The 21730-nt window shown below is 53.2% G+C and overlaps 6 protein-coding genes across 6 annotated transcripts; 2 read left to right on the top strand and 4 right to left on the bottom strand.

Moving 5' to 3' along the window:
- Positions 1–1361: 1361 nt before the first annotated feature.
- Positions 1362–3482, top strand: SPSK_00239 (DNA polymerase iota subunit; the record flags this gene model as incomplete). Its single annotated transcript, XM_016727216.1, has 1 exon — positions 1362–3482. One exon carries the CDS (start codon positions 1362–1364, stop codon positions 3480–3482), a length of 2121 nt encoding a protein of 706 aa, XP_016586593.1.
- A 338-nt stretch (positions 3483–3820) lies between these two features.
- On the bottom strand, positions 3821–5634 carry SPSK_00251 (uncharacterized protein; the record flags this gene model as incomplete). Its single annotated transcript, XM_016727227.1, has 2 exons — positions 3821–5517; positions 5586–5634. 2 exons carry the CDS (start codon positions 5632–5634, stop codon positions 3821–3823), a joined length of 1746 nt encoding a protein of 581 aa, XP_016586592.1.
- A 3687-nt stretch (positions 5635–9321) lies between these two features.
- On the top strand, positions 9322–11068 carry SPSK_00254 (uncharacterized protein; the record flags this gene model as incomplete). The annotated part of the gene is made up of 2 exons (XM_016727230.1): positions 9322–9723; positions 9824–11068. The coding sequence occupies 2 exons, from the start codon at positions 9322–9324 to the stop codon at positions 11066–11068; spliced, it is 1647 nt and encodes a 548-aa protein (XP_016586591.1).
- Positions 11069–11454: 386 nt separating this feature from the next.
- On the bottom strand, positions 11455–12660 carry SPSK_00292 (uncharacterized protein; the record flags this gene model as incomplete). Its single annotated transcript, XM_016727266.1, has 2 exons — positions 11455–12413; positions 12510–12660. 2 exons carry the CDS (start codon positions 12658–12660, stop codon positions 11455–11457), a joined length of 1110 nt encoding a protein of 369 aa, XP_016586590.1.
- A 2509-nt stretch (positions 12661–15169) lies between these two features.
- Positions 15170–16173, bottom strand: SPSK_00306 (acetylxylan esterase; the record flags this gene model as incomplete). The annotated part of the gene is made up of 3 exons (XM_016727280.1): positions 15170–15775; positions 15851–15964; positions 16021–16173. The coding sequence occupies 3 exons, from the start codon at positions 16171–16173 to the stop codon at positions 15170–15172; spliced, it is 873 nt and encodes a 290-aa protein (XP_016586589.1).
- A 1119-nt stretch (positions 16174–17292) lies between these two features.
- On the bottom strand, positions 17293–21268 carry SPSK_00205 (protein transport protein SEC31; the record flags this gene model as incomplete). Its single annotated transcript, XM_016727183.1, has 3 exons — positions 17293–17337; positions 17405–20972; positions 21060–21268. 3 exons carry the CDS (start codon positions 21266–21268, stop codon positions 17293–17295), a joined length of 3822 nt encoding a protein of 1273 aa, XP_016586588.1.
- Positions 21269–21730: the final 462 nt, after the last annotated feature.

The raw sequence follows: 21730 nt of genomic DNA, 5'->3' as shown, positions 1-21730 counted from the left end.
GAGGGATTGCTGGTCATGCCACCCAAGGTCTCGAAGCGCCCAACCCTTGCACGCTGCCCCGTCCTGTCTGATTTTCGTCTTCCTTTTCCGTCCCTTTCTCCTATCACTTTTGCCCTTCCTTGCACACCAAATGAACACTGGATACATGGGGGGCCTTGTGTTTTTTGGGGCATGTTGGGGTGAGCTGGGGCCACCAGGATGACATTTGAGCCAACGAGGGTGGCAGATACGACGCACTAAGCTAGCCACTCAAACGCCAGCGTCTAAATTCGCGTTCCATGAACACCGTACGTCGGACGTCGCAGCGGCTGCTTTGCTTGGATGCAGCAAGTTTCTTGTTTCGTTCCTTCTGCGTTGATTTGGGTTGAATCTCTCTGCTTGCTCGTTGAGTTTCCCCCGGCCTAAGCTGCCTATCGCGCTCTCGACCCTTTGCCACAATGACCTTGTTGCCGCATGCTGGCTGGGTCTACCTTACAGGCATATGTTGTGATCACCCATCGGGTTTGTATCTTGGTCCCTCGTCCCAGCTCTCAGACGGCTGCGGCGTGAGTTTTGTCCCTGTTGCTTCGGCTTGGGAGAGTTCCTTTCGACTGGTTCTCGGGATTTTTGTCGACCCCGCCCCTTTCCCAGCACCCATGTTGGGCACAAATCAAGACGACGATTCTGTCTCAAGAGCTGCGGCCATTTCGGCGACCGTCCACACCTTTCGCCTCTCCTCTATTCTTCTGTGTTTTGACATCGATTCTCAGTCCAATCCGATGGGTCGCTTTCGACACTAAAACATTAACCGCCGTCTGAAAGTACATGAGACACAGCCAGAAGGATCGGAGCGGAGCATGGCGTTGCTCTCGTCACACTCCATTCGTTGCATCGTTTCTCGTCACATCACCTATCGTTTCGTCTAGCCAATCCGCGTGCGCCTGCAGCGCGAGAAGCGCCGTGGCGGCAAAGGATTCGCTTGGAATGGAGTGAATGGCTACAGTCGCCGGCTTACGTCGTATTGGGTCTAGTGTCCCCTTTCCCCTGCAGTCGCACCAGCCAATTGTAAGCGGCCTTGCTTGTTGCCAAACCCAAAGTGGATGTACTTCTGTAGAGAATATTGCTCCGCAGTACGTCGTACACTCGCTGACTCGGTCCTGTCTCTGCAAACCCCATCAATCTTGTGTGTTCGTCCTTTGCTTGTTCTCTACCGTCCCATCCCAAACAACTGCAATTGGCTGGTAGACGACTGGGCAGACTCTGCGGCTACAAACTATGGAAAGACCCACACAGCCTTCATTGCGGCGTCGTTTCGAGGTGAACAATTACCGACTTTCGGCTGGCCCCGGTGGACCGCCATTTTGGCCGATTGTCTTCACGATATGGCGGATGCCAATTCGAAGTGGCCCTGCCTGGCCCCCACAAACGCTCTTCAGGCTCCGCCTCGCCGCAACGACGGCCGCGTCATTTTGCACTTTGACTATGACTGCTTCTACGCGCAGGTTGTGCAGAATCGCGCGCCCAGCGGTGCTCTGATCGGTCGGTGCGTCGGCGTCACGCAGAAAAGTATTCTAGCAACAGCAAACTACGAAGCGCGACGGCGCGGCGTGAAGAAGCTCATGCGCATTGCCGAAGCTCGCCGCATCTGTCCGGACATTGTTCTCGTCGATGGTGAGGATTTATCGCCGTTTCGCGACGTGTCTAAACAATTGTACCGACTAGTGAGGGATGCCGTTGGCCCCACGTCCCCCGTGGAGCGGCTCGGTCTGGATGAAATGTTTGTGGATGCCACTGCTCTCGTGGATGCGAACCTCGAACGTATCCTGGCTCATCCTGACAAATTTCGTCCACGAAATGACTTGTTTGTCATGTCCGACGGCGCCGACGGACCTCAAGGATTCATGTTTGATACGAGCTCGTTTGCCGGCTGTATCGTCGGAGACAAGGATAAAGGTCTGAAAGCTCACGTCGCGCCGTCAAAGGAAGGTTGTGCGAAGATGGACCTCCGTCCTAATACACGCATGCGGTTGCTTTTGGGCTCGCACCTTGCTGCGCATTTGCGCCATCGCCTCGAGCATGATGCCGGCTACACAGCGTCAGCCGGCATTGCCACCAGCAAGCTATTAAGCAAACTCGCGGGAAAAGTAAACAAACCGGCAAACCAAACGACCCTATTAAGTGCTGGATGGACTGGTGATGTGGAAGCCAGTGTCGATACCAGTGCCGACACAGATGTGGAGGCGAATACCGTGGTATGGCAGTTCATGGATCCACTTCCGCTGCGCAGCGTGCCTGGTATTGGTTTCAAGACAAGCAGTTTACTCAGCAGCTATTTCATCTCTTCCCAACAAGACGTACGTAAAGGAGAGACGGACCAAATGGCCCATCTAGGAGAAGACGGCGACGAGCGACGGCGGGGAGGAGACGACGCCACAGATGAAGATGACTTTTCTGTGGTAACCGTTATGGATATCCGAACGTCCCCCGGCATGTCCCCTCGCCTTCTCGATTCCATCTTGGGTGGCAACAGCAACGAGCATCGCCACAGCACTGCGAGCACAATATTGGCCTCAACCGGTAACATTCCTACGGGGTTGCGCGTATGGCAACTTTTACATGGCGTTGATGAGGCTCCCGTCCGAGGCGGTCGCGATTTGCCCAGTCAGATCAGCATCGAAGACACCTACACTGGTCCCCGCCAAGGGGCACTGCGGCCGGATGCTGCCACAGCCGTTGCCAGTGAGCTTCACAAGCTGGCCACATCACTGCTACGGCGCATGTATGTGGATCTTCTCGAGCCCGCGCCGGCAGGTGAAGTCAGCTCGAGAGGCACACAAAATGTCACATATAGCATGGCTGATGGTATCCGTAGCCCTCACTCATCCTGGTTGGTTCGGCCACGAACATTACGCTTAACGCTACGACCCCAGGTGCCACAATCGAGCGACAACAAAGAGCCAGGCAATTATTTTACGCGAATGAGCCATAGCCAACCGCTGCCCGGTTTCATGCTCAGTCTCACTTCAACACCCAAGCAAATCGTGGACCGCCTAGTAGCGGGGAACCTCGTACCAATGTTTCGAAAGCTGGCCGCATCAGTTCAGATGGGAAAACGGACCAGTTCCGGGTCTACCTCCGGACAGAGTAGCGCGGCCTGGACCGTTAGCTTATTGAATGTTTGCGTCACCAATATGACCCCAGTCGCTGGTCGCGGAGGCGATATTGCTGCAATGTTCAAGCGGCAACATAACGGCTCAAACAATGGTGATAGTCTTGATAATAGCCTGGGAAACCACGACGGCCATCGATTCGAGTACAACGACGACCGCATCACTGCTGGTGACAATAGTAGCGAAGGCGACGCTAATGATGGAGATGACGATGGCTGGGGTGTAGAAGAAGATGCTGGGGAGAGCCCTTTTGAGAGATGCGAGAAATGTGGCCGTTTTTTGCCCTTGTTTGCTCAGGCAGCACATGCTCGGTACCACATTTTAGGAAACTGAAGAGCAATGGTGTCTTTAGAGCTACCCTTTACTTCAAAGAACCTAGTCAGATAAACAGTGTAAGGAACCACTAAAGCAAGAAGCGAAAATAATAATGTAAATTTCCACATCGAGCACAAAGCCCATCGGATCATATTTATACTACACAGAATCGGTACCTCAAACATCTGTAGCAGTTCACCGATCCATAAATTCCTTGTCTCCAAATTCCCTTGCCATAAAGATCATTAAGTTAAACGGAGTACCCAAAAAAGTAAGAAAGAGCCAAAAAGGAAGAAAAGAAAAAGGCAGGAGATATGAAATCAATGGCCGGTTGTCCTGTCAACTAACTATGCGTTCTATCTTGCAAAGGCAGTGTTTGGCATGGAACGGAGCTGGTGTTCCAGCCTTTTATTTCCCTCCAGGAGATCCGATAACCAACCGGCAGCCGTTGTCAAAACAAGACTCTTGCTCAAGTTACCGCCCTGCAGTCCCGGCACAAGAATGCACAAATCTTCAAAGCCAGTTTTGATGAGGGTACGGCGCTTCTGTTCGCTCTTGATATGGTTTTCGCGCTTCTGTTCCTCGGTCAAGTTCTCGCGAGGTGGTTTGGTGGGGGCAGCTGATCGTCGGCGCTTGCTTGGTGTAGAGCCCGCGCCACCGCCATTGGCGCCGGTGTCGTCCACAGATGTTGGGTCGGCGGCAGCCGGGAGCAGGTTTGGCGGGGATGCAGAAGCTTGGGATGGAGGATGGCCGTTTGTAGCAGTCTTTGCTTTGCGTTTTCGCAGTTTTCCGTTCTTCGTAAACCCGGCGCCAAAATCCGCAGAGTCACCGTCACCTTCCCCTGCAACACCGTTGGCCGACAGCGTACTCTTGTCGTCGATGTCCTGATCGGCCTCATCACTCTTTGTGCCTTTTCCCTTCCGTCGCTTACGCGGCGGTGCCATGGCAAGTTGTCCGTTTGCATCGACGTCACCCAAAGATGATGCTGTTCGTGTCTTCAAATTCAATGCTGTAAATGAAGATTCATACGTTGGAGACGACGGCCGAGTTGCGCCTGTACTGTGGTTTGGCTCCAAACACTCCATAGACTTAAAATGAACGCTCATTAAAGCCTCAGTCGTCTCCTTGTCAGACCGAGGTGTAAATTGTTTCTGTGCAAAACTTTGATCTGTGCCCCATAGCAGCCCTTGCCGGTGCACTGTTGGCGCCATGGGTGAGAGGGCCACTTGTTGAGCGGCAGTTCCGTCGGCCGAGAAGATCAGACTGGAAGTTTGCAAAGAGCCTAGGTCACTGCCCGCGCGGGTTGGTGCTCTTGGGGAGGTTGACAAGCGCCCCGCACCAAGTTGTGAGCCACCAAGTTGTGAGCCACCAAGTTGTGAGCCACCAATGTGGCCAACGGGCGGTAGCAATGCCGATGGCGATGCGGCAGATGTTGCAATCGATTGCGACGAGTCCGGTGCTAGCGCAAAGTCGCTGATACTCTGGTGTGGTTGGGACATATGGAGGCGCTGGCCGTAGTTAAAGCTAGAATGGCGTGTGCCGTGTTGCCCATTCAGTAAGAGTGTATTGGCAGCTGCAACGACATCATCGGATGGAGACTGGTCGACACCAACGTTTGCCCCCGGTAACACAAACGACTGCCCCGAGCCGGAAGCAATATGAAGAGGGAGGGCGGGTGAAGAGTTGGATCGAGAAGCGGATGCCATCGCCGCTTGGTGGGGCGCCAGGCGCGAAGAAGACATTTGCCCAGACCCAGACCCAAACATTGGTAGGTTGTCGAAAACATCTTGGGGCAAGACATGGTTGCCCAGAGACGCGTGCTGAAGGTCCTGGGGTTGGCCAAACGACGAAGACGATCCTACGAATTGGGGGATGTCAATCCAGTTTTCTGAGTGAATGGCATTGCCTGTGACGTTGTCGTTTATGCGGTCGTCGGACTTCATAATCTCGAACCAATTATTGAGGTCATTTTGCTCGGTGTCGGAGAGGAGCGGGGCGCCGGGTGCTGGTTCGGGGGCGTTCTGGAGGAAAGGAAAGTCGTCGCCAAACGAGTCTGTAGGTGTCAGATGAGCGTATGTAAGACGACAAGGCAATGAGGGTACAGAACAAAAGGTGACCTACACCCAAAAAACATAGGCGACTCTGAGTCTATATGCCGCCCGGAGGCCATGGCTTGGGGCGGTTGCTGTATGCTAAGCATGGGTTTGACGTCTCTCAAGACTGAGGCGGCTAGAAGGTGAAAAAGTGGCGATTGTGCCCCGGATTAGCAATAGTGACAGGACAACAGGCGCGATTGGAACCACGGTGACGTGACCTACAGCGTATGTTGAAACGATAGGAATGAAATTTGTGTTATCCTGGCAGCCCACGCAGTCTCGGCGATGACTGAGGGCTGAACTGTCCGGCAGGGCCGTACAACGCAGGGGCCAGAACGACAATGCTATGGCATAAATCCCCGGGTCGTTGGACAACGGTGTTGAAATTGTGTGTCGCAGATGATGCGGCGCGAATAATGCAGGTTACGTCGCAGGGAGGATGCAGCGTCTGCGAAGAAACGCTCAGTGCACAGTCAAGGATGGCGAAAGAATCTGGCAGTCGTCGGTGTATGTTTGTCGAGTGTCAGGCGCAGAGGCAACAGCAAACGGCGCTATGAAAGATCCAAAACCAATCCCGTCAAAGAACCAGCCCGATGATATGTCGCTGGCGTTGTCTGAAGCCGGTGCGTATCGTCGTTGATGTAGAGAGATCGTGAACTCGCGCAGGTGGTGGTTCGTCTTTTTGATCAAATGGATTCCATAAAGAATGGGGGCATGGACGACTGGGGCGGACGGGTTGCGAGCTAAAAGAGGGATAACGTCGTCTCGGGGATGAAGATGGCGATGGTATTCAAAGAACTACCAGCAAGCATAGGTTGGTATTGATAGCACAGTCGAGCCACGAGAGTTGGAAGGTGAAGAAACGTGAAGTGCAAACGCTGTCGCGGGGCGAGGAAAATTGTGCGCATGTGAAAGGTGAACGGGAGGTGGGCAAGACCGAAAAGATGGGGACGAAGACCACACTTGCTTTGTCGTGCGGGTTTTGCGGGTGTGGAGAGGGCGCGGCAAGCGAATGGGGGGCGGTCTATTAACACACGGAGTGGCACATACTCTGAGAGGCCTGAGCAATGGCAAGCACCTAATGTGCTGTAGTACGGCCAAATTAGTTGGTAATTACGACAAAGTCGTCCTTGTTTTGCTTTTGGGGAAGGCACTGGGAAATGGAGAAAACCGGGGGCAGGTGGGGGCTGACAACACGGAACTGTGGGTGGGCAGCCAGCAGTGGTCGAAAGGCCGTTTCCAACTAGGGAACCAAGCGCATCGCAAAGTCTAGCACGCTTCGGGCTAGCCTCATCCGCAGGCCTAAGAATAATATGGAGCACTTTATGGGGAACCAGCACGCGGTATGTTTGAAAAAGGACCCTAAAGTAAAACAGCCCAGACAAAGACGTGCTACAAAGACGTGCTAAACGCAGCCCCGGACTTGAAGTGGGCAAAGGCCAGCCAGCGAGCCGATAAGACACACGACGATATTCTCGTTGCGATCGCGGGTACTTTTGTCTATTAGCTTCGTAGGGAGACACCGTGTAACGAACCAAGACGTACGGAGAAGGACGGGGAGGAGAGTGGAGGAAGGCGGCAGGCGGCTCGCAAGCCCAGACTGGACTGCAGATCGTGCGGGAAGGGAGGGCGGGGCGATGGCAGAGTGTTACGTGCGCCTGGGGAACGAAAAGGCAAAGGCGCATTAAAGATCTGGCGTTCTCCGCACCATACTCGCTAAGGCACGGATTCCCGGTACAGGGAAGGTCAAGGCCAGATCAAGAAAAAGAAACGGAATGCACTCGAAAAAGCACACGACAACGAAAGGGCGGCAAGGATGACGAACGGACGAGCCCAAGAGGACCAGGCAAGGGCAATATCAGCTAATGTTGCAGCACGCAGGGGTTGATGCACGGACAGACCAAGCCGGCAGGGCAGAGTCTTGTCGACCAACAGCCTGCGAACGGGCAATAAGAGAATCGAAGGAGAAAGACGACAAGGACGGTCCCTCGATCGTCGAGGTTGCAAGAAAAAGGTAAGAGGCGCGTCGAGGACGTATGAGTGTCTGGGCAATATGGCAAGTAAAGGCCAACGCAATACTTGATGTACGAATTGTAAGAGCACGTCCATCTCATCCGAAGTATTTTGTCAGATATGTCTTGGTAAGGCGGTTCGTAGGACGTTTCTTCAAGGGGCCTACTGTCATCTGTGGATATTGCGGGGAAGCAACAGATCCTCTGCCCATGGGGCATGGACTGGTAGGGCACAAAAGTCACTTGGGGAGACGACACTTTCATCCCGCTTTCTCCCCACGCCAAAGCATGCATGAAAGGCGGCGGCATTACCTCGCACACTTGAAGGCGAGCGTGGCCTTAGCGGCCCTTGTCACCAGGCTTCACATGCTTTCGGCTCGCCTCCCTTTTGACTCCATGTCCCCGGACACCGATTCATACAATACACCGGGTACGCGTCGTTCTCCAGGCACGGTGGTCGCACAGCTCCCTCCCCAAGACATATGTTTTTTTTGTCATTTTTTTTTGGTTCATAATATCCAACTGATTTAAAACAGACGGGTTGGCTCTGGCGTATGTGGCGAATTCAAGCACTGTTTTGCAGAGCCCCTCGCTGGCTCTCAATGTTCCCGTTTTCACATGCCACCGAGAGGAAACAACCGCTGAGCCGACGCTTGCCGAATTAGGGAATGGCGTCTGTGTGTAATAATACCCGTCAAATGCGACTGTTTCTTCAGCTGCGGAAGTATGAGCTACTTTGGTCCCATTTTATTTGCATGTACTAGAGACAGAAAGAGTTCCAATTCGTCGACGCGCTCAATGCTGACATGGGGTTGTGGCCACAGCTCCTACGACGTAATTACTCCATGCTCCTTCATACGTTGGAGTTCAAACGACGAACACTGTCAATATTGGTTTGGCAAATTATGCCGCGGGAGGACTCCTCCTTGCTCGGAGTAACTTTTTCGACAACGAAGCGCATGATCCACTTCTCCCGTAGACAACGACAGGAGAGCTCCTTGTCAAGCCGGTGCCCGCCGTTAAGTCCCGAAACACCACAACCTGCCGGGCCTGCTTATTGGAACCCGTCCCCACGCCTAGACGCGACGCAGCTACGAAGTAGTGCCCCCAAATGATGGAACTGGCGCTTTCTTTCACGTGCCAGCCGTGACGGAAAGACGACCCAGTCCTCGACGAGCATCATGAACACGGGACCACAACCGTAAACCACACTCATACGGCAAACGAACTACGACGAGCATTACGCTATCCGGCATTGAGGCCGCTTCGAACGCTCTCCCAGGTCACGGCGTGTCTTGCTGCCACAATTGCTATTGCTGCCGTGGCACTTCCCTGCGAACTTCAATGTGAGTTGCACACATACACGTACATTACGCGTGTGCGCACTTGACGCCACAGTTTGCTCGTGAACGCGTCCACGGTCCCCCCCCCCCCCGCCCGCCTGCCCTGGCCTTGCTTGGTACATCGGGTCGGCCCCGAGAGCGCCATATATCAACCTGGGGAAAAGGGGCGGCGTAACACTGGATGGCCGCATTGGGTACATGTGAGCATGCCCGTACGGGGTCAGACCCAGTACCGACCGCCCCTCGATGCTACTCTAGTCCGAACTGTGGTTTCTTGCATCTTTGGGGTTGTTGTTGTTTTTTTTTAAATAAAAAAAAATTGGCTCTGTTTACGAAACTAACTGCTACACAGACTTTCTTTCCCCTTTTTGCTTTACCCTCACCCTCCTCCCACGATACGGGAAACATGTCTCTAGCGGCCCATCCGGCCGCACCCTTTGCGGCCTACCGGTCATCGCAAGGGCCGCGAATACTTGATCCTCCACCATGGTCCAACGCAGCATCAGTCCCGCAGCATGGCCGCTCCAGAGCAGGCCTAGACGCAATCATCCCGCCTCAGCTTCATCCCCTCGTGAGGGCCTATCTACTTGGCTATGCATCTAGTGTCGCCCCGCGTCTTCTCACCGTATTCCTTACATACTTCACCGCGCACCGCCGCCGGCGTCGGGGTCTCCCCCCAGTTCAGTCTGAAAAGGCGTCCTTTGCATATCTGCGTGACTCGGTGCGGCATATTCTAGGTGCTGGGCTAGAATGGCGGCGCTTCCCGGCATTTTGTGCCACACTTGTTGGCGGCAGCACACTTCTCGAGGTACACCACAGCTCTGCTTCTCTAGCCCCGTTGAGTTTCAACTCTTTCCCGTAAACAAGCCCTATCTGGCTTGATGCACATGCTAACTCGGGCCCTACAGGTCCCTTTTTGTAAATTGCTGGCACGGTCTGCCCCGGGTCTCTCCATTGCCGCGCGCACACGGCTCTCTCGTTGGCTTGCCTCGTTTGTCGCTGCCTATGGCGGGCTACGTCTCCTACAACTGGGGCAAAGGCCAGGACTCACGAGAACTGTTGTTGTTAATTCCGACGTTACTTCTACAGCTCAGTCAGACAAAGCCGATGGCACCAAGACAACGGCTACGGCCGGTGCTGCCACACCGGCCACCCCATCTACCAACGCTACCATACCATATGCAGGTCGCACCCTTGATCTGACGCTCTTCGCTGTCACGCGCGCGGTCGATGTCATTGTGGGGGAACTATGGGCACGCCACAAGGCTCGGCGAGTTGCCGCAGGGTCATGGTCAAGTCTGGAGGTTTTGATTGGCCGCCTCGTCGATCCAGCAATTTTCTCCATGTCGTCTGGGCTGGTTATGTGGGCATGGTTCTATGCTCCGTCAAGGCTACCACATGCATACAACAAGTGGATCACATCCGCTGCTGCTGTCGATGCTCGCCTCATTAACGCTCTCCGCCTCTGCCGTAACAACCAGCTGCAGTATGGTAAGGATTTGGGGCCCGATGCTCGTGTTCTTGAAGGCATGTCGCAGGACTACGGTTGGCCGCTCTCCTGGGGCGATCCGGCAGTAACCGTACCTTTTCCGTGCACTATGGTCCACATGGATTGCGGTCCATCGTGTGAGTATCACGCATTGATGCGCATGTGGCGGTCGTGGCGTTGGTCCATGGCCACATATCTACCACTGAGTTTGCTGCTCGTCCTTCGCAAGCCAAACAGGAATCCTCGCGGTGTCTTAAAAGCCATTCTGTCAGCCATACGCTCATCAGCCTTTCTTGGAACATTTATCACGCTCTTCTTCTACGGGGTCTGCTTGGCCCGTACTCGCGTCGGACCACTCATTCTCGGCACGTCTGTCGCGGCTCGCCAGACCATTGACTCCGGCCTCTGCACCGCTGTCGGTTGTGGCCTATGTGGCTGGAGCATTTTAATTGAGCGTGCCAGTCGGCGCAAGGACATTGGTCTCTTTGTGGTACCACGCGCCTTAGCTACTATGTTGCCTCGTCGCTATCCCCTGGACAAGCAGTGGCGCGAAACATTGGTGTTTGCAGCAAGCACTGCCGTTGTGTTCACGGCCATCCAAGAAAACCCCAAACGTGTGCGCGGCGTCATGGGCGAGGTCCTCAAGACCGTTCTTGTGCCGTAAGTTCATGCATGTTGCCCTTCGGCTCCCCGATTTCCCATATATCAGTCCTTTGTTTCTTCCGTTTCTTTCTCTTGCGTCTTCTTTATGGACGGTTTATTCTTGCATGGTTTTCTCTCATCTTTTATATTTTATTCGGCGTTGTTCTTAATATATCCCTACCAAGATACACGCACAGTTCTAGAATAGATGGTAACTTGACGGTGAGGACCTGAGGTTTTCAAGGCATCGTGATGCATCAAGTCTAGGCCGAATGGCTGATTAGGCAAATCGATATGGAAAACTTGCACAGTATTGTATAAAGTAATAAAACGCTGTTCGGTTTCTTTTCATTTTCTTATTTTTTCTCTCGTTTTTTGACGGGTCTACAACGGCACAAGCTCTGCCATTTACGACCGTAGCCATGAGCAGACGCCCAAGACAAACACGCACACCAACAGATCAGATCGCACGGTACCAAATATCTGCCAATACCGCATAGCAATCTCCACATTACGCTTGACGGCAGGCGGCAGAAATCCCATAGCCATAGCAACGATGCCACCGGCAAAGGTACTCCCCGCACCGCCGCTATTGGCATCTCGTTCTAAGAAAAGACGACTCGTTAAAAGGATTGTCTCTGCGGAGGCGAATGCGTAGAAAAAGTAGCGCTTGTGGAGAGCAAAATTGTCGGCTGCAGGGCCGTGAACAACTCCGACAGATCCTACAGCATGTTCTGCAGAGGCAGCATCACGCTCAATTCGCGTACCGGTAAATGGTGTAGCAAGTGCGACGTAAAGACCAAGGGCAACGGCAACGGCAAAGTGGACAAGACGCCACAGTGCTGCCGACTTGCTTGGCTTTGCCAGAGCCTGCTGTTGCTGGCCTGGGGCCCCCATTCCTGGAAACGCAGGGAATCCGGGAAAGCCGGGTCCCATGCCCGGCATACCAGGCATACCAGGGAATCCAGAACCCGGTCCGCCTTGTCCACCTGGCCCGCTTGCGGCTCCGCCCATAGACTGCATCATCTGGGACAGCATAGCAGTGAGCGGATCACCATCAACACCTTCGCGGCCGTTGCCACCAAGGCCCGGGCCGGCCATTCCTCCAACCCCGAAAGAATCGCCGCCGCCACCTGGACCATCACCAAAGGGAAAGGGGTTCGTTGGTTGTTGCCCTCGTTGCTGCTGCGCAAGCAGCAACTGCCGCAGACGTGCGTCGGCAGCGGTGGCATCAGGTGGTGATGGGGTGTTGGTCGACCGTGGCGTGATAGTAGGTTGGTAGAAGTGGTCAGAAATGTCAACCTCGTCTGGGTCGTCATGCTCCTGAGAGCTGGTTTGAGTCGCACTCGGGAGCGTTGATGGAGGATCTAGTCCACTATGTTAGCCCACTCAGTGGTGTTCGCAGCTCTCTGAAACCACCCTGTCATCTCCAAAATCCCCGTGCCGTGACTTTGAGTGCTCACCCCGTTGTATTCCCCCGCCAAGACCGGAAATCTTGTTCAGTCTCGTTGAGCCACCGGCCTTGATCTTTGCCTCGCGGCGTTCTTTGCGACGGCGCGCTTGTGCGGCGGCTACATCTTCGGGGTTTGGTGATAAGGACGCGTTTTCTACCATGGCGAAGAAGGACTGTCGATTTGTGCCACAGGTCTACTTTCGGAATAAAACCTAGTCTTGGGACGTTGAAGTGAAAGTCGGTAGTCTTCGAAATTTGGCTACCTAAGAGGATTGATGCCAATAGTAGGTAATATCTGCAGTGGGTGGGTTGTGGGTTAAGCGCTGTCACGTGGCGCGCCACTGTGCTACTCACCTATGTTTTGATGTAATAGCTGGACTCATTTTCTTCATGTTTTTACGACATACGACATACGACGTAAAACCACACACTCCACATTGGTGTCTTAATTAATCCCATCAGCCTATCAAGACGCACTTCGAGTACGTCTAATCCAGACCCGCAAACTAAACCTTCTTACAGCTTTCCTACCCTCGACCGTTCCAAAACATACTGCTCACCAGCAGAAGCGTATTCAGTTGTCAATTTTCCACAGCGGGTTTACGACTTTCCTTTCATCAGGCTAATAATAAAGCGTCGTGAATTTGTAAGTTATGAAAGTCAGCGGGCGTCTCAACGTACGATGTGCTTGCCATCGCATTAGATGCACTCAACGGTTGAATATCTCGGTCCATCAAAAGTCGGGCATACGACCGTGGCTCTTTGGCAACATCTGTATCAGTGTATGCCCAGGCACCGTCCTGCGGCCTGCAGCCGCGTAAGTTCTCCCAATATTCGAGAAGAATCCTCATGGGGCTGCCAGCATTGCGAAGCACATCTAAGATTAACGACGTCCTTCGTGCACAGATAACCCAACTACCGCACAAACAGGAGGAGCCGTAGAATCATCGCCGTGAAATACCGGTCTGTCCGGTCCCAAGCGGCACCTGGCACGCCCTCGGACCAACTACTATTAAATGATGCGAGTAGGGATCTCTGTAATTGGACAAGTTTGGCTGTAAGCGCGTGCTAAAGCTAACAATAGTGAGGCGCGACCAGCCTGCGGCCCAGGGACCTTTCCTTAGTACAGCGGTTACCGACACGCTCTACGGACGTCGGGAGAGACGGACAGGATGTCATTTCCAGCGGCCATACGTCGATTTTTGCCTCGCGCAGATCGGCCGCAGCAGGCTCTCTTGGACAGGGTCCGAACGGTGATGACAAGCTGCTAAGGCTTGAGGGACAGCAAATACCCGGTTGTATGAAAACCAATGCAGTTTGCGCCAGTAATGACCACTTTTCCCGAAAGAACCCAATTAAACTGAACGGCGATAAACACAAACTTATCTCGCAGCCACGCTATGCAAGATAATATCACTGGCAAGGGAAAGACCTCGATTAGGACAGGAGTGCTTAGGCGTCGGGCTTGCTGGCGTCCTCGGAGGGCCGTGTCCGACGACGCGGTGTCTCCCGTATAGCCCTTTGCCAAGCCAAATCTCTCGGTATTCTAAACAAGACCGAGCAATTTGATCATCGCGGGACTAGCACGTTGAATGTGAGCATAGTTTGCTTATTCTGCTCTCTATGGTCGTGTGACTTACTGATGTTACAGCCATTGCTGTCATGAAGCAGGCCATATCCCCTGTCGAGCTTTTCTTCGGCGCCGGATCTGACGAGCCAGAGTGATGTCTTGACACTTCACTATTGGGCGATGCCGCCTACCAGCACGTCGATCATATTCCACCCTAGCTTCCTTCGATACAAAACGCCTCTGTACACCGGGTAGGCAGAACGGTCACAATGCCCTTCTGCGCATGACCGAAAGCAGGCGGCTTTTGCTAAAACTAATCCGGCTTCAGGATCTAGTATCAACAAACCCCACCGTCTACTCGTCCCAGCCCTCGCAGTCGCGCTTTACAAGGGCAAGCAACCTCGACTCTTGTCTGACGGATCGACAGCCTGCTTCCAGAGATTGGTCCCTTACAGATAATTCAAGTGTCGTATACGACAGCTTCTATGGTGCGCTTCAATTTAGCTGGTGCTCACGTTGCAGGCAATCGACTTACCAGGGTATTACAATTCCCTCATATGTATGTCGCAACTATCAATCTCATTCAAACAAACCCACGCGGAAATAGCTTCCAAGTTCTATCAGCATACGCTTGTCGAAGCGCGTTACACGTTACGCGGACTCTCGCGCATGATGGGCAACCTGGGTGAAACTCCGCACGAATTCCATCAAACTTTTCTGTACAGCCGTCTTTCTCGAGACATATGAGGGCAGACTTCGCTTTTTGGCTTTTGCATTCCAATGTAAAGAATCCTTACAGGCGTGGAACACTTCGGAAGTCTCGGTTTGTCCCCCAAAGGGGCCACCAGAAAACGACAGCTCCACAAGTTTGACTTGCGGGCTAGATTCGTCGTCGCCGCAACTGTATTGCGAACGAACGCATTAACATCACGAATGGCTACGGATTGAGCTCCCGGACACAACCCAGATCGTCCATTGTCAAGCTGGGACACTGTGTATACTATCCTGTATTGTTTTCAAAGGGTGGCACCAGTACTCAATGACGAGCATGTCTAAGCCGTAAACATGACACTCACTACCCCGTCCCTCTCTCTTTATCGTTACACAATACCAAACCACTTCAGGTCTTCTTGCGGGTGCACTGGCACCGTGTGTCCAACGCCCTCGGCGGAGTACGCCACAAACTTTGTTCCGTCTCCAAATACCATTTCAGTGTAACCGGCCTGCGGTGTCGCCGTCAAGTTTTTCACGTACGTCACATCAAGCAAAGTACTCCATTCCTTGATCTGCTCCTGGAGATTTAGGTAGCTCACGAACGTGTCGGCATGTCCGTGCCACGTGGCCAACCGAGGGTAGCTGCCATTCCATCCTGGATACATTCCGCGAACTTCGGCAGCCCACTCGGCGCCACTCTTGACAATACGGCCAGATGCACAGTTGGGATTTGCCGTAGACGGGCTCGACCCTGGGCTCCCTGCGAGGCATCCTGCTGCAACTCCCGAATAGCAGGTAGCAGCTGCGATTATGTCCGGATAAACGGCCATCATGACATTGGTCATCATGCAACCAGATGATGAGCCGGTAGCGAAGACCTTGGCCGGATCAGCGCCGTATTTTGAGATTGTATAGCGGATCATGTTGGCGAGAGTCTGGCTGTCACCACCGCCCTCGTGCGTGAGAGATTTCTTGCTGGCGACATCCCAGCACTTCCAGAGTTAGAAAGGCATTTCCAAAGCCATCGCTAAATAGGCTAACTCAGTAGCCATTAGATGTGTCCTTACATTATTATCGTGCGTTGTCGTCGGGTATATAACAAGAAATCCCTTAGCGTCGGCCAGTGTGGTATATCCAGACATCTGTAAGTACTGCTGTCCTGTTCCACCACAGGTGTGCATCTGTGTAGGTTAGCAAAGTATGCAACAGAACCAATTCTTTCACGTATTATACATACTGCAAGTATGACAGCTGGCTTAGTGGCTAACTTGTTGGGGACGTATATCGACATCTGCAGCCCTGTCGGGTTATCACCGAAGTTGCTCACAGACACAAGAGCCGCTTGCGTGCTGGCAACGAGCGCGGCCGTGGCCAGTGACAGGTGCTTCATAGTTTTCATAGAGATGAAATAGTAATATGACACTCTGAATAGAGGGGTTGGTAATGGGACATTGAAAAGGGAACATTGAATTTTCGCTTTTCATACCCTCGCTTCGACATATGCACCTCGTAGCAGGGGGGCAGGGGGAGCAAGTGTTATTTTATACACAAAATATGCGAGCCTCTTTGTAATAAATTTCTGTCTTAATATTCCGTCGTCACATTTTTCTGTTTCCAATTACTTTACTCGCCCTTCCCTTCTCCTATGGATCTCTTTTGATTTGCTATATAATTTTCCTTGCGTCTCGATATTGATTTGTATTTTTATTATATTTCTTTGATCAAGTTCATTTACACTATTCCTTTATACCTTTTTTTCTCTGCCCTTATCCCCCTTCTATAGTACCAATTACGTCTAAACAAATTTCACCAACAAAATATCCCTCCCACAGCCCCGAAAATGAGCATATTTTACAAGCGACCACAGCAGCGTAAGCGATAAGATGGATGGTGGGGCCCCGACGGTCCGAGGACATACTGCAAACAAAACCAAGCCGGAGAGCGTTCGACAAGCCGCGGGATTCGGGATCGATGTTCGGAATTGATAGAAACTTCATCGGTGGCAGGTATCGAGATTCGGCATCTATGGCTAATTTGTCCTCCTCTATCTACAAGAGCATGCTTGCACCCATTTTCCTTGGTCAGTAGAAGGCCCCTTATATTCCCGTTGATATACCTGCCAGCCGTCTATATTAAGCAAAATAAGCAAAATAGATACATAAGTAATATTTGGTGGCCCGGCTATTCACCAATTTGGCAAAGCAATAACAGTCAATTTCCACGGGATGACACCGGAGCTTGGGCTTTAAGCGGCAACCCTGTCAACTAAATATGTAGAAAATATACAGGTCAATACTGGTGACCCAGGAAACGGGCATCCATATGGAGCATACTGCATGGCTTTAAGGGGGGTTGTAAGACCATGCTTCGATTGGCTTATTCTATTTAGGGCACCTCTACATACAATCTGCTATTGATCATGGGACATTTGCATTCCTTGCAAACTACAGACCTAAACTGGATTGACTGTCGGAGTAGTTCCTTGCCGCGTCAACGGCTGAGATGACATCTACGGGGTAGCCTTACTCATTGCAATCAGGCGCTTGACTCCGACCTATGCAAATAAAACCATTAGTTCATAGCACGTTATAGAAAGGAGAGTTATTAAATGTGTAACATACCATCCAGTGACCGCACTCTTCCGACTTTTCACGGTGGATGTCGACCTGGAGCTTTTGGGCCGAGTCATAGGCCTTGCTTTCAAGGGCAATAGCGAGATCGTGAAGCTGCTGGATCGTATCATCCTTGACGAGCTCTGCGTTGTTGAGGTGATCGAAAAGAAGGTTTAGACGTTTCCGGGTGTCATTCACCTGCGGCTTAAAAGTTTCTGGAGCCCGAGCCGCGACTCGCTGTAGGTCGGATTCCAAAACCTGCACAAGCTTTTGGGCCTTCGGCGGGATGTGAGATCGATCGCCGGCAGGATATTTACTCTTTCGTAGTGGCGGACCAGTGGTCTGCGGCGGCGGGGGCGTGGCAGTTGCAGCAGCTGAAGGCGTAGCACGAGGGGGTCCACCAGCGGACAGATGAGATCCAACGGGTGGCGGACCGGACGTGCCAAGACCTGTATCAAAGGCTGGAGGTGCGTACTGGCCTAGTGCTGCTGCTGGCGGTGGAGCATATTGGCCGGATGGTGTACGAGCAGAGCCAGGAAAGGGTTCGATTGATGCCCCGTTTTGCGTAAGTCCTGCCGGGGAGCCTTGTTGTGCAGATGGAGCGGGGGCATATCGACTCGGCGGTGGTGCTCCTGTTGGAGGCGTATTGTAAGGGGAGTCTGTCCGAGGAGCTGGGCGGTTCATACTAAGACTCGGAGTACTGCCGGTGGCAGGGGGCGGTGGTGCGTACGCATTTGCGACTGAAGACGGAGGACGAGGCGGCGCATTGATCGTATTTGATGGCAGGCCAACAAGAGGGGAACTCACACGGGGGGGTGCTGGACCCTTGGGGGGAGGGGGAGGCGTGGAGCCACCTCGGGAGCCAGCACCATAGGGGCTGTTAGGCGGCGGCGGGCCCGAGAAGGTCTGCGACCCGAACGGTGCTGTAATAGGTGCCACGCTCGGTGTTGTCTTTCGTATAGGTGCCTTTGTGACCATGGGAACATCATTCCAACTACCTACATCCTTTGCCTTAGGCGGGGGAGGCAGACTTGTAGGGGTTGCATTGCGTGGAGGGGCACCGTATGGGTTAGCAGACGGTGCTCCGTACGCGCCGAGTGGAGGAGCATATGTGGAGGTCTGCTGTGGCGGAGCATAACTTTGGCTACTATACGATGGGGCTGCCACAGACGGGTAGGGTCCATGTTGAGGGATACCGGCCGGTGCATAGGGGCTGGATGACGCCAGAGGAGCTGGGGCGCTATATAGATTCGTCGGGGTGACGCCGCCTTGGACCTGGTTTGTCAAGGGCGGTGGCGCGGGGTAACCAACACCTACAAGCGGCGTTCGAGTCGCTGGAGTCCTGCTTTGTCCTGCCGTGGTAGCACGTTGTACCGGGGCGGATTTCTGAATCGCAAGTTTGACACGGCTGCGCGCCAGTTCAGCCGCCTCGTAAGTTGTCGGGACGAGATCTAGGTAATGCTGTGCAACAGACATGAGCCCGGTGGACGCCATGATATCGGCGTACTCGATGTACTTGTCGTATAGCGATGCAAGCTTCCAGCCAGAAGCGAGAGTGGCTTCTGGTTCACTGAACTTTGTAACATATCGGAAGACAGTGACCTTCTCGATGAACTGCTGCAGCGACTTGGCATGTACTGCGAAAGATGAGTCCTCCATATTGTCCTTGACTCCAGCTTTTTCAGCCTCTTCCAGCTCTGTAATCCAAATTTCCACCACCTTTTCTAACTTTGAGCCGATCAGGTAGCAAAGCGAGGCGTCTTTGCGCGAGCCAGCCTCAAGAATGCGATCGCCAAGACCTTCGCAAAAGTTAGGAAATTCGGTTGGTTTTGCAAATGTGCAGAGTGTCGCCAATGCCTCTTTCCAGTTCGCCAAATCAGCGTTGTGGACGATATCCCAGAGGTCCTCGGAAATGACTGAGCCAAGCAGCCGAAGGTAGCTTGGCGAGCCACTGGCCTCAGCTAGGTATGCTGTCTGGACCTTCTGAACCAGGTCCTTGCCACCACAGTTGGCAATAACGAATGCGTCGGCGATGCGATTTTCCCGCAGGCAGATGTCAACAGCACGCGTAAAGTTGCCGAGCATAACCGCCTTTGTTATGACGTCTTCCAGAGCAGTGTTACCCTGACCGAGCAGATGGAATGGCTGCGATAGCTTGACACCACCCTTTTCGCGAGACAGACCAGCCAGAAATTCGTCATCACCGTCAGCATCTTCTCCATCCCCAAAGAGATTGGACATATGGTTATCCTTTTTCTTTTCGCCAATCGCGTCTTTCGATGGCCCACTCTCTGATTTTGTAGCTGCTTGCCTTTTGTCGCCATCGGTGTCAGGAGCGTCTGTTTCGGCATCGTCTTGCGTAAAACCGAGCCGGCGAATGACCTTATGACGAGGGTTTTCGTCGATAAGAGTTTCAAGCACCTCCCAGTCCGCCTTTTCTTCGTCGGTTTTGGCACCTTCGATGTGCGAATCGCAAATAGATTTCACATCACCCGATTGAAGAGCTTTTTCAAATTTTTCGGTGGTCGGGGCAACGTCAGAGTCAGCCGAAAACCGCTCAATATGAACTGTGGATGATTGGGGCTGCCCAGCGGGCGTGTCGTTCAGGGTAAAGTAAACAACTTTGCCTCCAAAACCAAACGCAGCGCCGATAGGCTTCAAGTACCAGTTTGGGGGGGTTGGCAGAGAGAAGTTCACAACCGAAGGAGATGCATGAGCAGTTGCAAAAAAATCTTCGGCATCCATACTGCTCTGCGCTGCCACCTGTGCATCGGCCGAGTTGTTCGTGGTCTGTATCGTCTGTATGGATATCTTCCCGTCGAAAGCGGCGGTGGCGCTCAGATTTGGGTTTTCGGGGTTGAAACGCGTCAAAAAAGCCCAATTGGTCCCCTCTTGAAGCTCACCAAACATGTCACCGGTGTTTGGATTCCACACTAAGGTACGGTTGTCTTTTCCACAGGAGATCATTATATTCGGGTCCTGTGTACACCACGAAAGAGACAGTACGCCTTGCTCATGGCCTGTTAGGGTCTTTTCCGGGGCATTGGAATTGCGCAGGTTCCAGAGATAGATCACAGGCGTGTTGTCGTCGGGGGACGCAGTGATGAGCTTTGTCGAGTTCGTTGGATCCCACGCAATGGCACTGACAGCCTTACGGTTGTTATTCAGTGTCAAAGACGCCTTCTTCGTCTTGACGTCCCACACAGTTACCAGTCCACCAGAACTACCACTTGCTAGTATGTGGGACACCTTCTTGTTCCAGGCCAGACATTCGATGTCGTCCACACGGGAGGCAGCGGCGTTACCGAGCCGGAACGGGTTCTGGATATCCTCAACATTATAAATGAAGAGCTCGCCGTTTGCGCCAGCCGTCGCTAGGATCTGGGGCTTCAATGGGTTGAACTGGACAGCCCTAATCGCGCCGCTATGCTTTGTAGCACGCTCAATATGCGCATCGGAAGCCCCGGTCGCAAGCTTTTCGGCATCCCAGAGGTCGAGCGAACCGTTCTCCAAGGCACCAGCTATGATACCGCGCGGATGGTCGGCATCCGGCGGGCCCCAAGCAATGTCGTAGAACCTGTTATGAGTAATTAGCGCAACATTACAGGTATAAGAAGAGCACTCCGCACTAAGAAAGCCCCATAGTGATGGCGATGAGACTTACCTCGAGTCCGTGGTGATGCTGTGGATGGGTTGCAGCTCGACTGCGTGGCCCAAACTGTCCAGGCTCAGATCCCAGATTTCGAGCTTTGTCTCATCGGAGAAGTCAGCATCGACAGCGCCGGCGCGAGTCCCGCTGACGAGAAACGGCTTGCCAGTGCCAGGCGACCATGCAAAAACCGCCGTCCGCGGGATCTCCCTGAGATGCACCATTCTGAAACGAGGAAAAGAGGTCGGGTTGATGGATACAAAAGGAGGTCGAGTTGCCGGGGTGGTAGCTTTGAGTAGGGCGGGCTGGAGGTAACTGTGGAGGAGAGAGGAAGAAGTGTGATGGGTAGACGAGAGGTAAGGAGCTGGGCTTCGAGACGATGCGAAAAAAATCTACGACGTAGTCTCCCAGGGAGTCGACGACAAAAGGGGGGGTACGACCGTGAGCAAGCTTCGAGAAAGAGCCAACCTTGTCGATTGCGGGATGAAGTAAGCTAGACGGGATAAGAAGTATGTCGTAGAGTAAACTCCAGACCTTGTCTCGATTTTGGAAGTAAAGGTGTGTGTGTCCTGTTCTCTTGGCCCGGTCGTGGGTTGCCAAGGCCGTTGTGGGAATGATTGAGTTGTCTGCTGTGTTGGCCTTTCTGGCATGTTGTCAGGGGCTAACGGCCAATCGCACGTGACAGC

Source organism: Sporothrix schenckii (assembly GCF_000961545.1).
Source record: "Sporothrix schenckii 1099-18 chromosome Unknown Cont45, whole genome shotgun sequence".
NCBI classification, from domain to species: Eukaryota; Fungi; Ascomycota; class Sordariomycetes; order Ophiostomatales; family Ophiostomataceae; genus Sporothrix; species Sporothrix schenckii.
The sequence above is the reverse complement of the archived record's forward strand: the minus strand, read 5'-3'. Positions and strand labels throughout refer to the sequence as shown.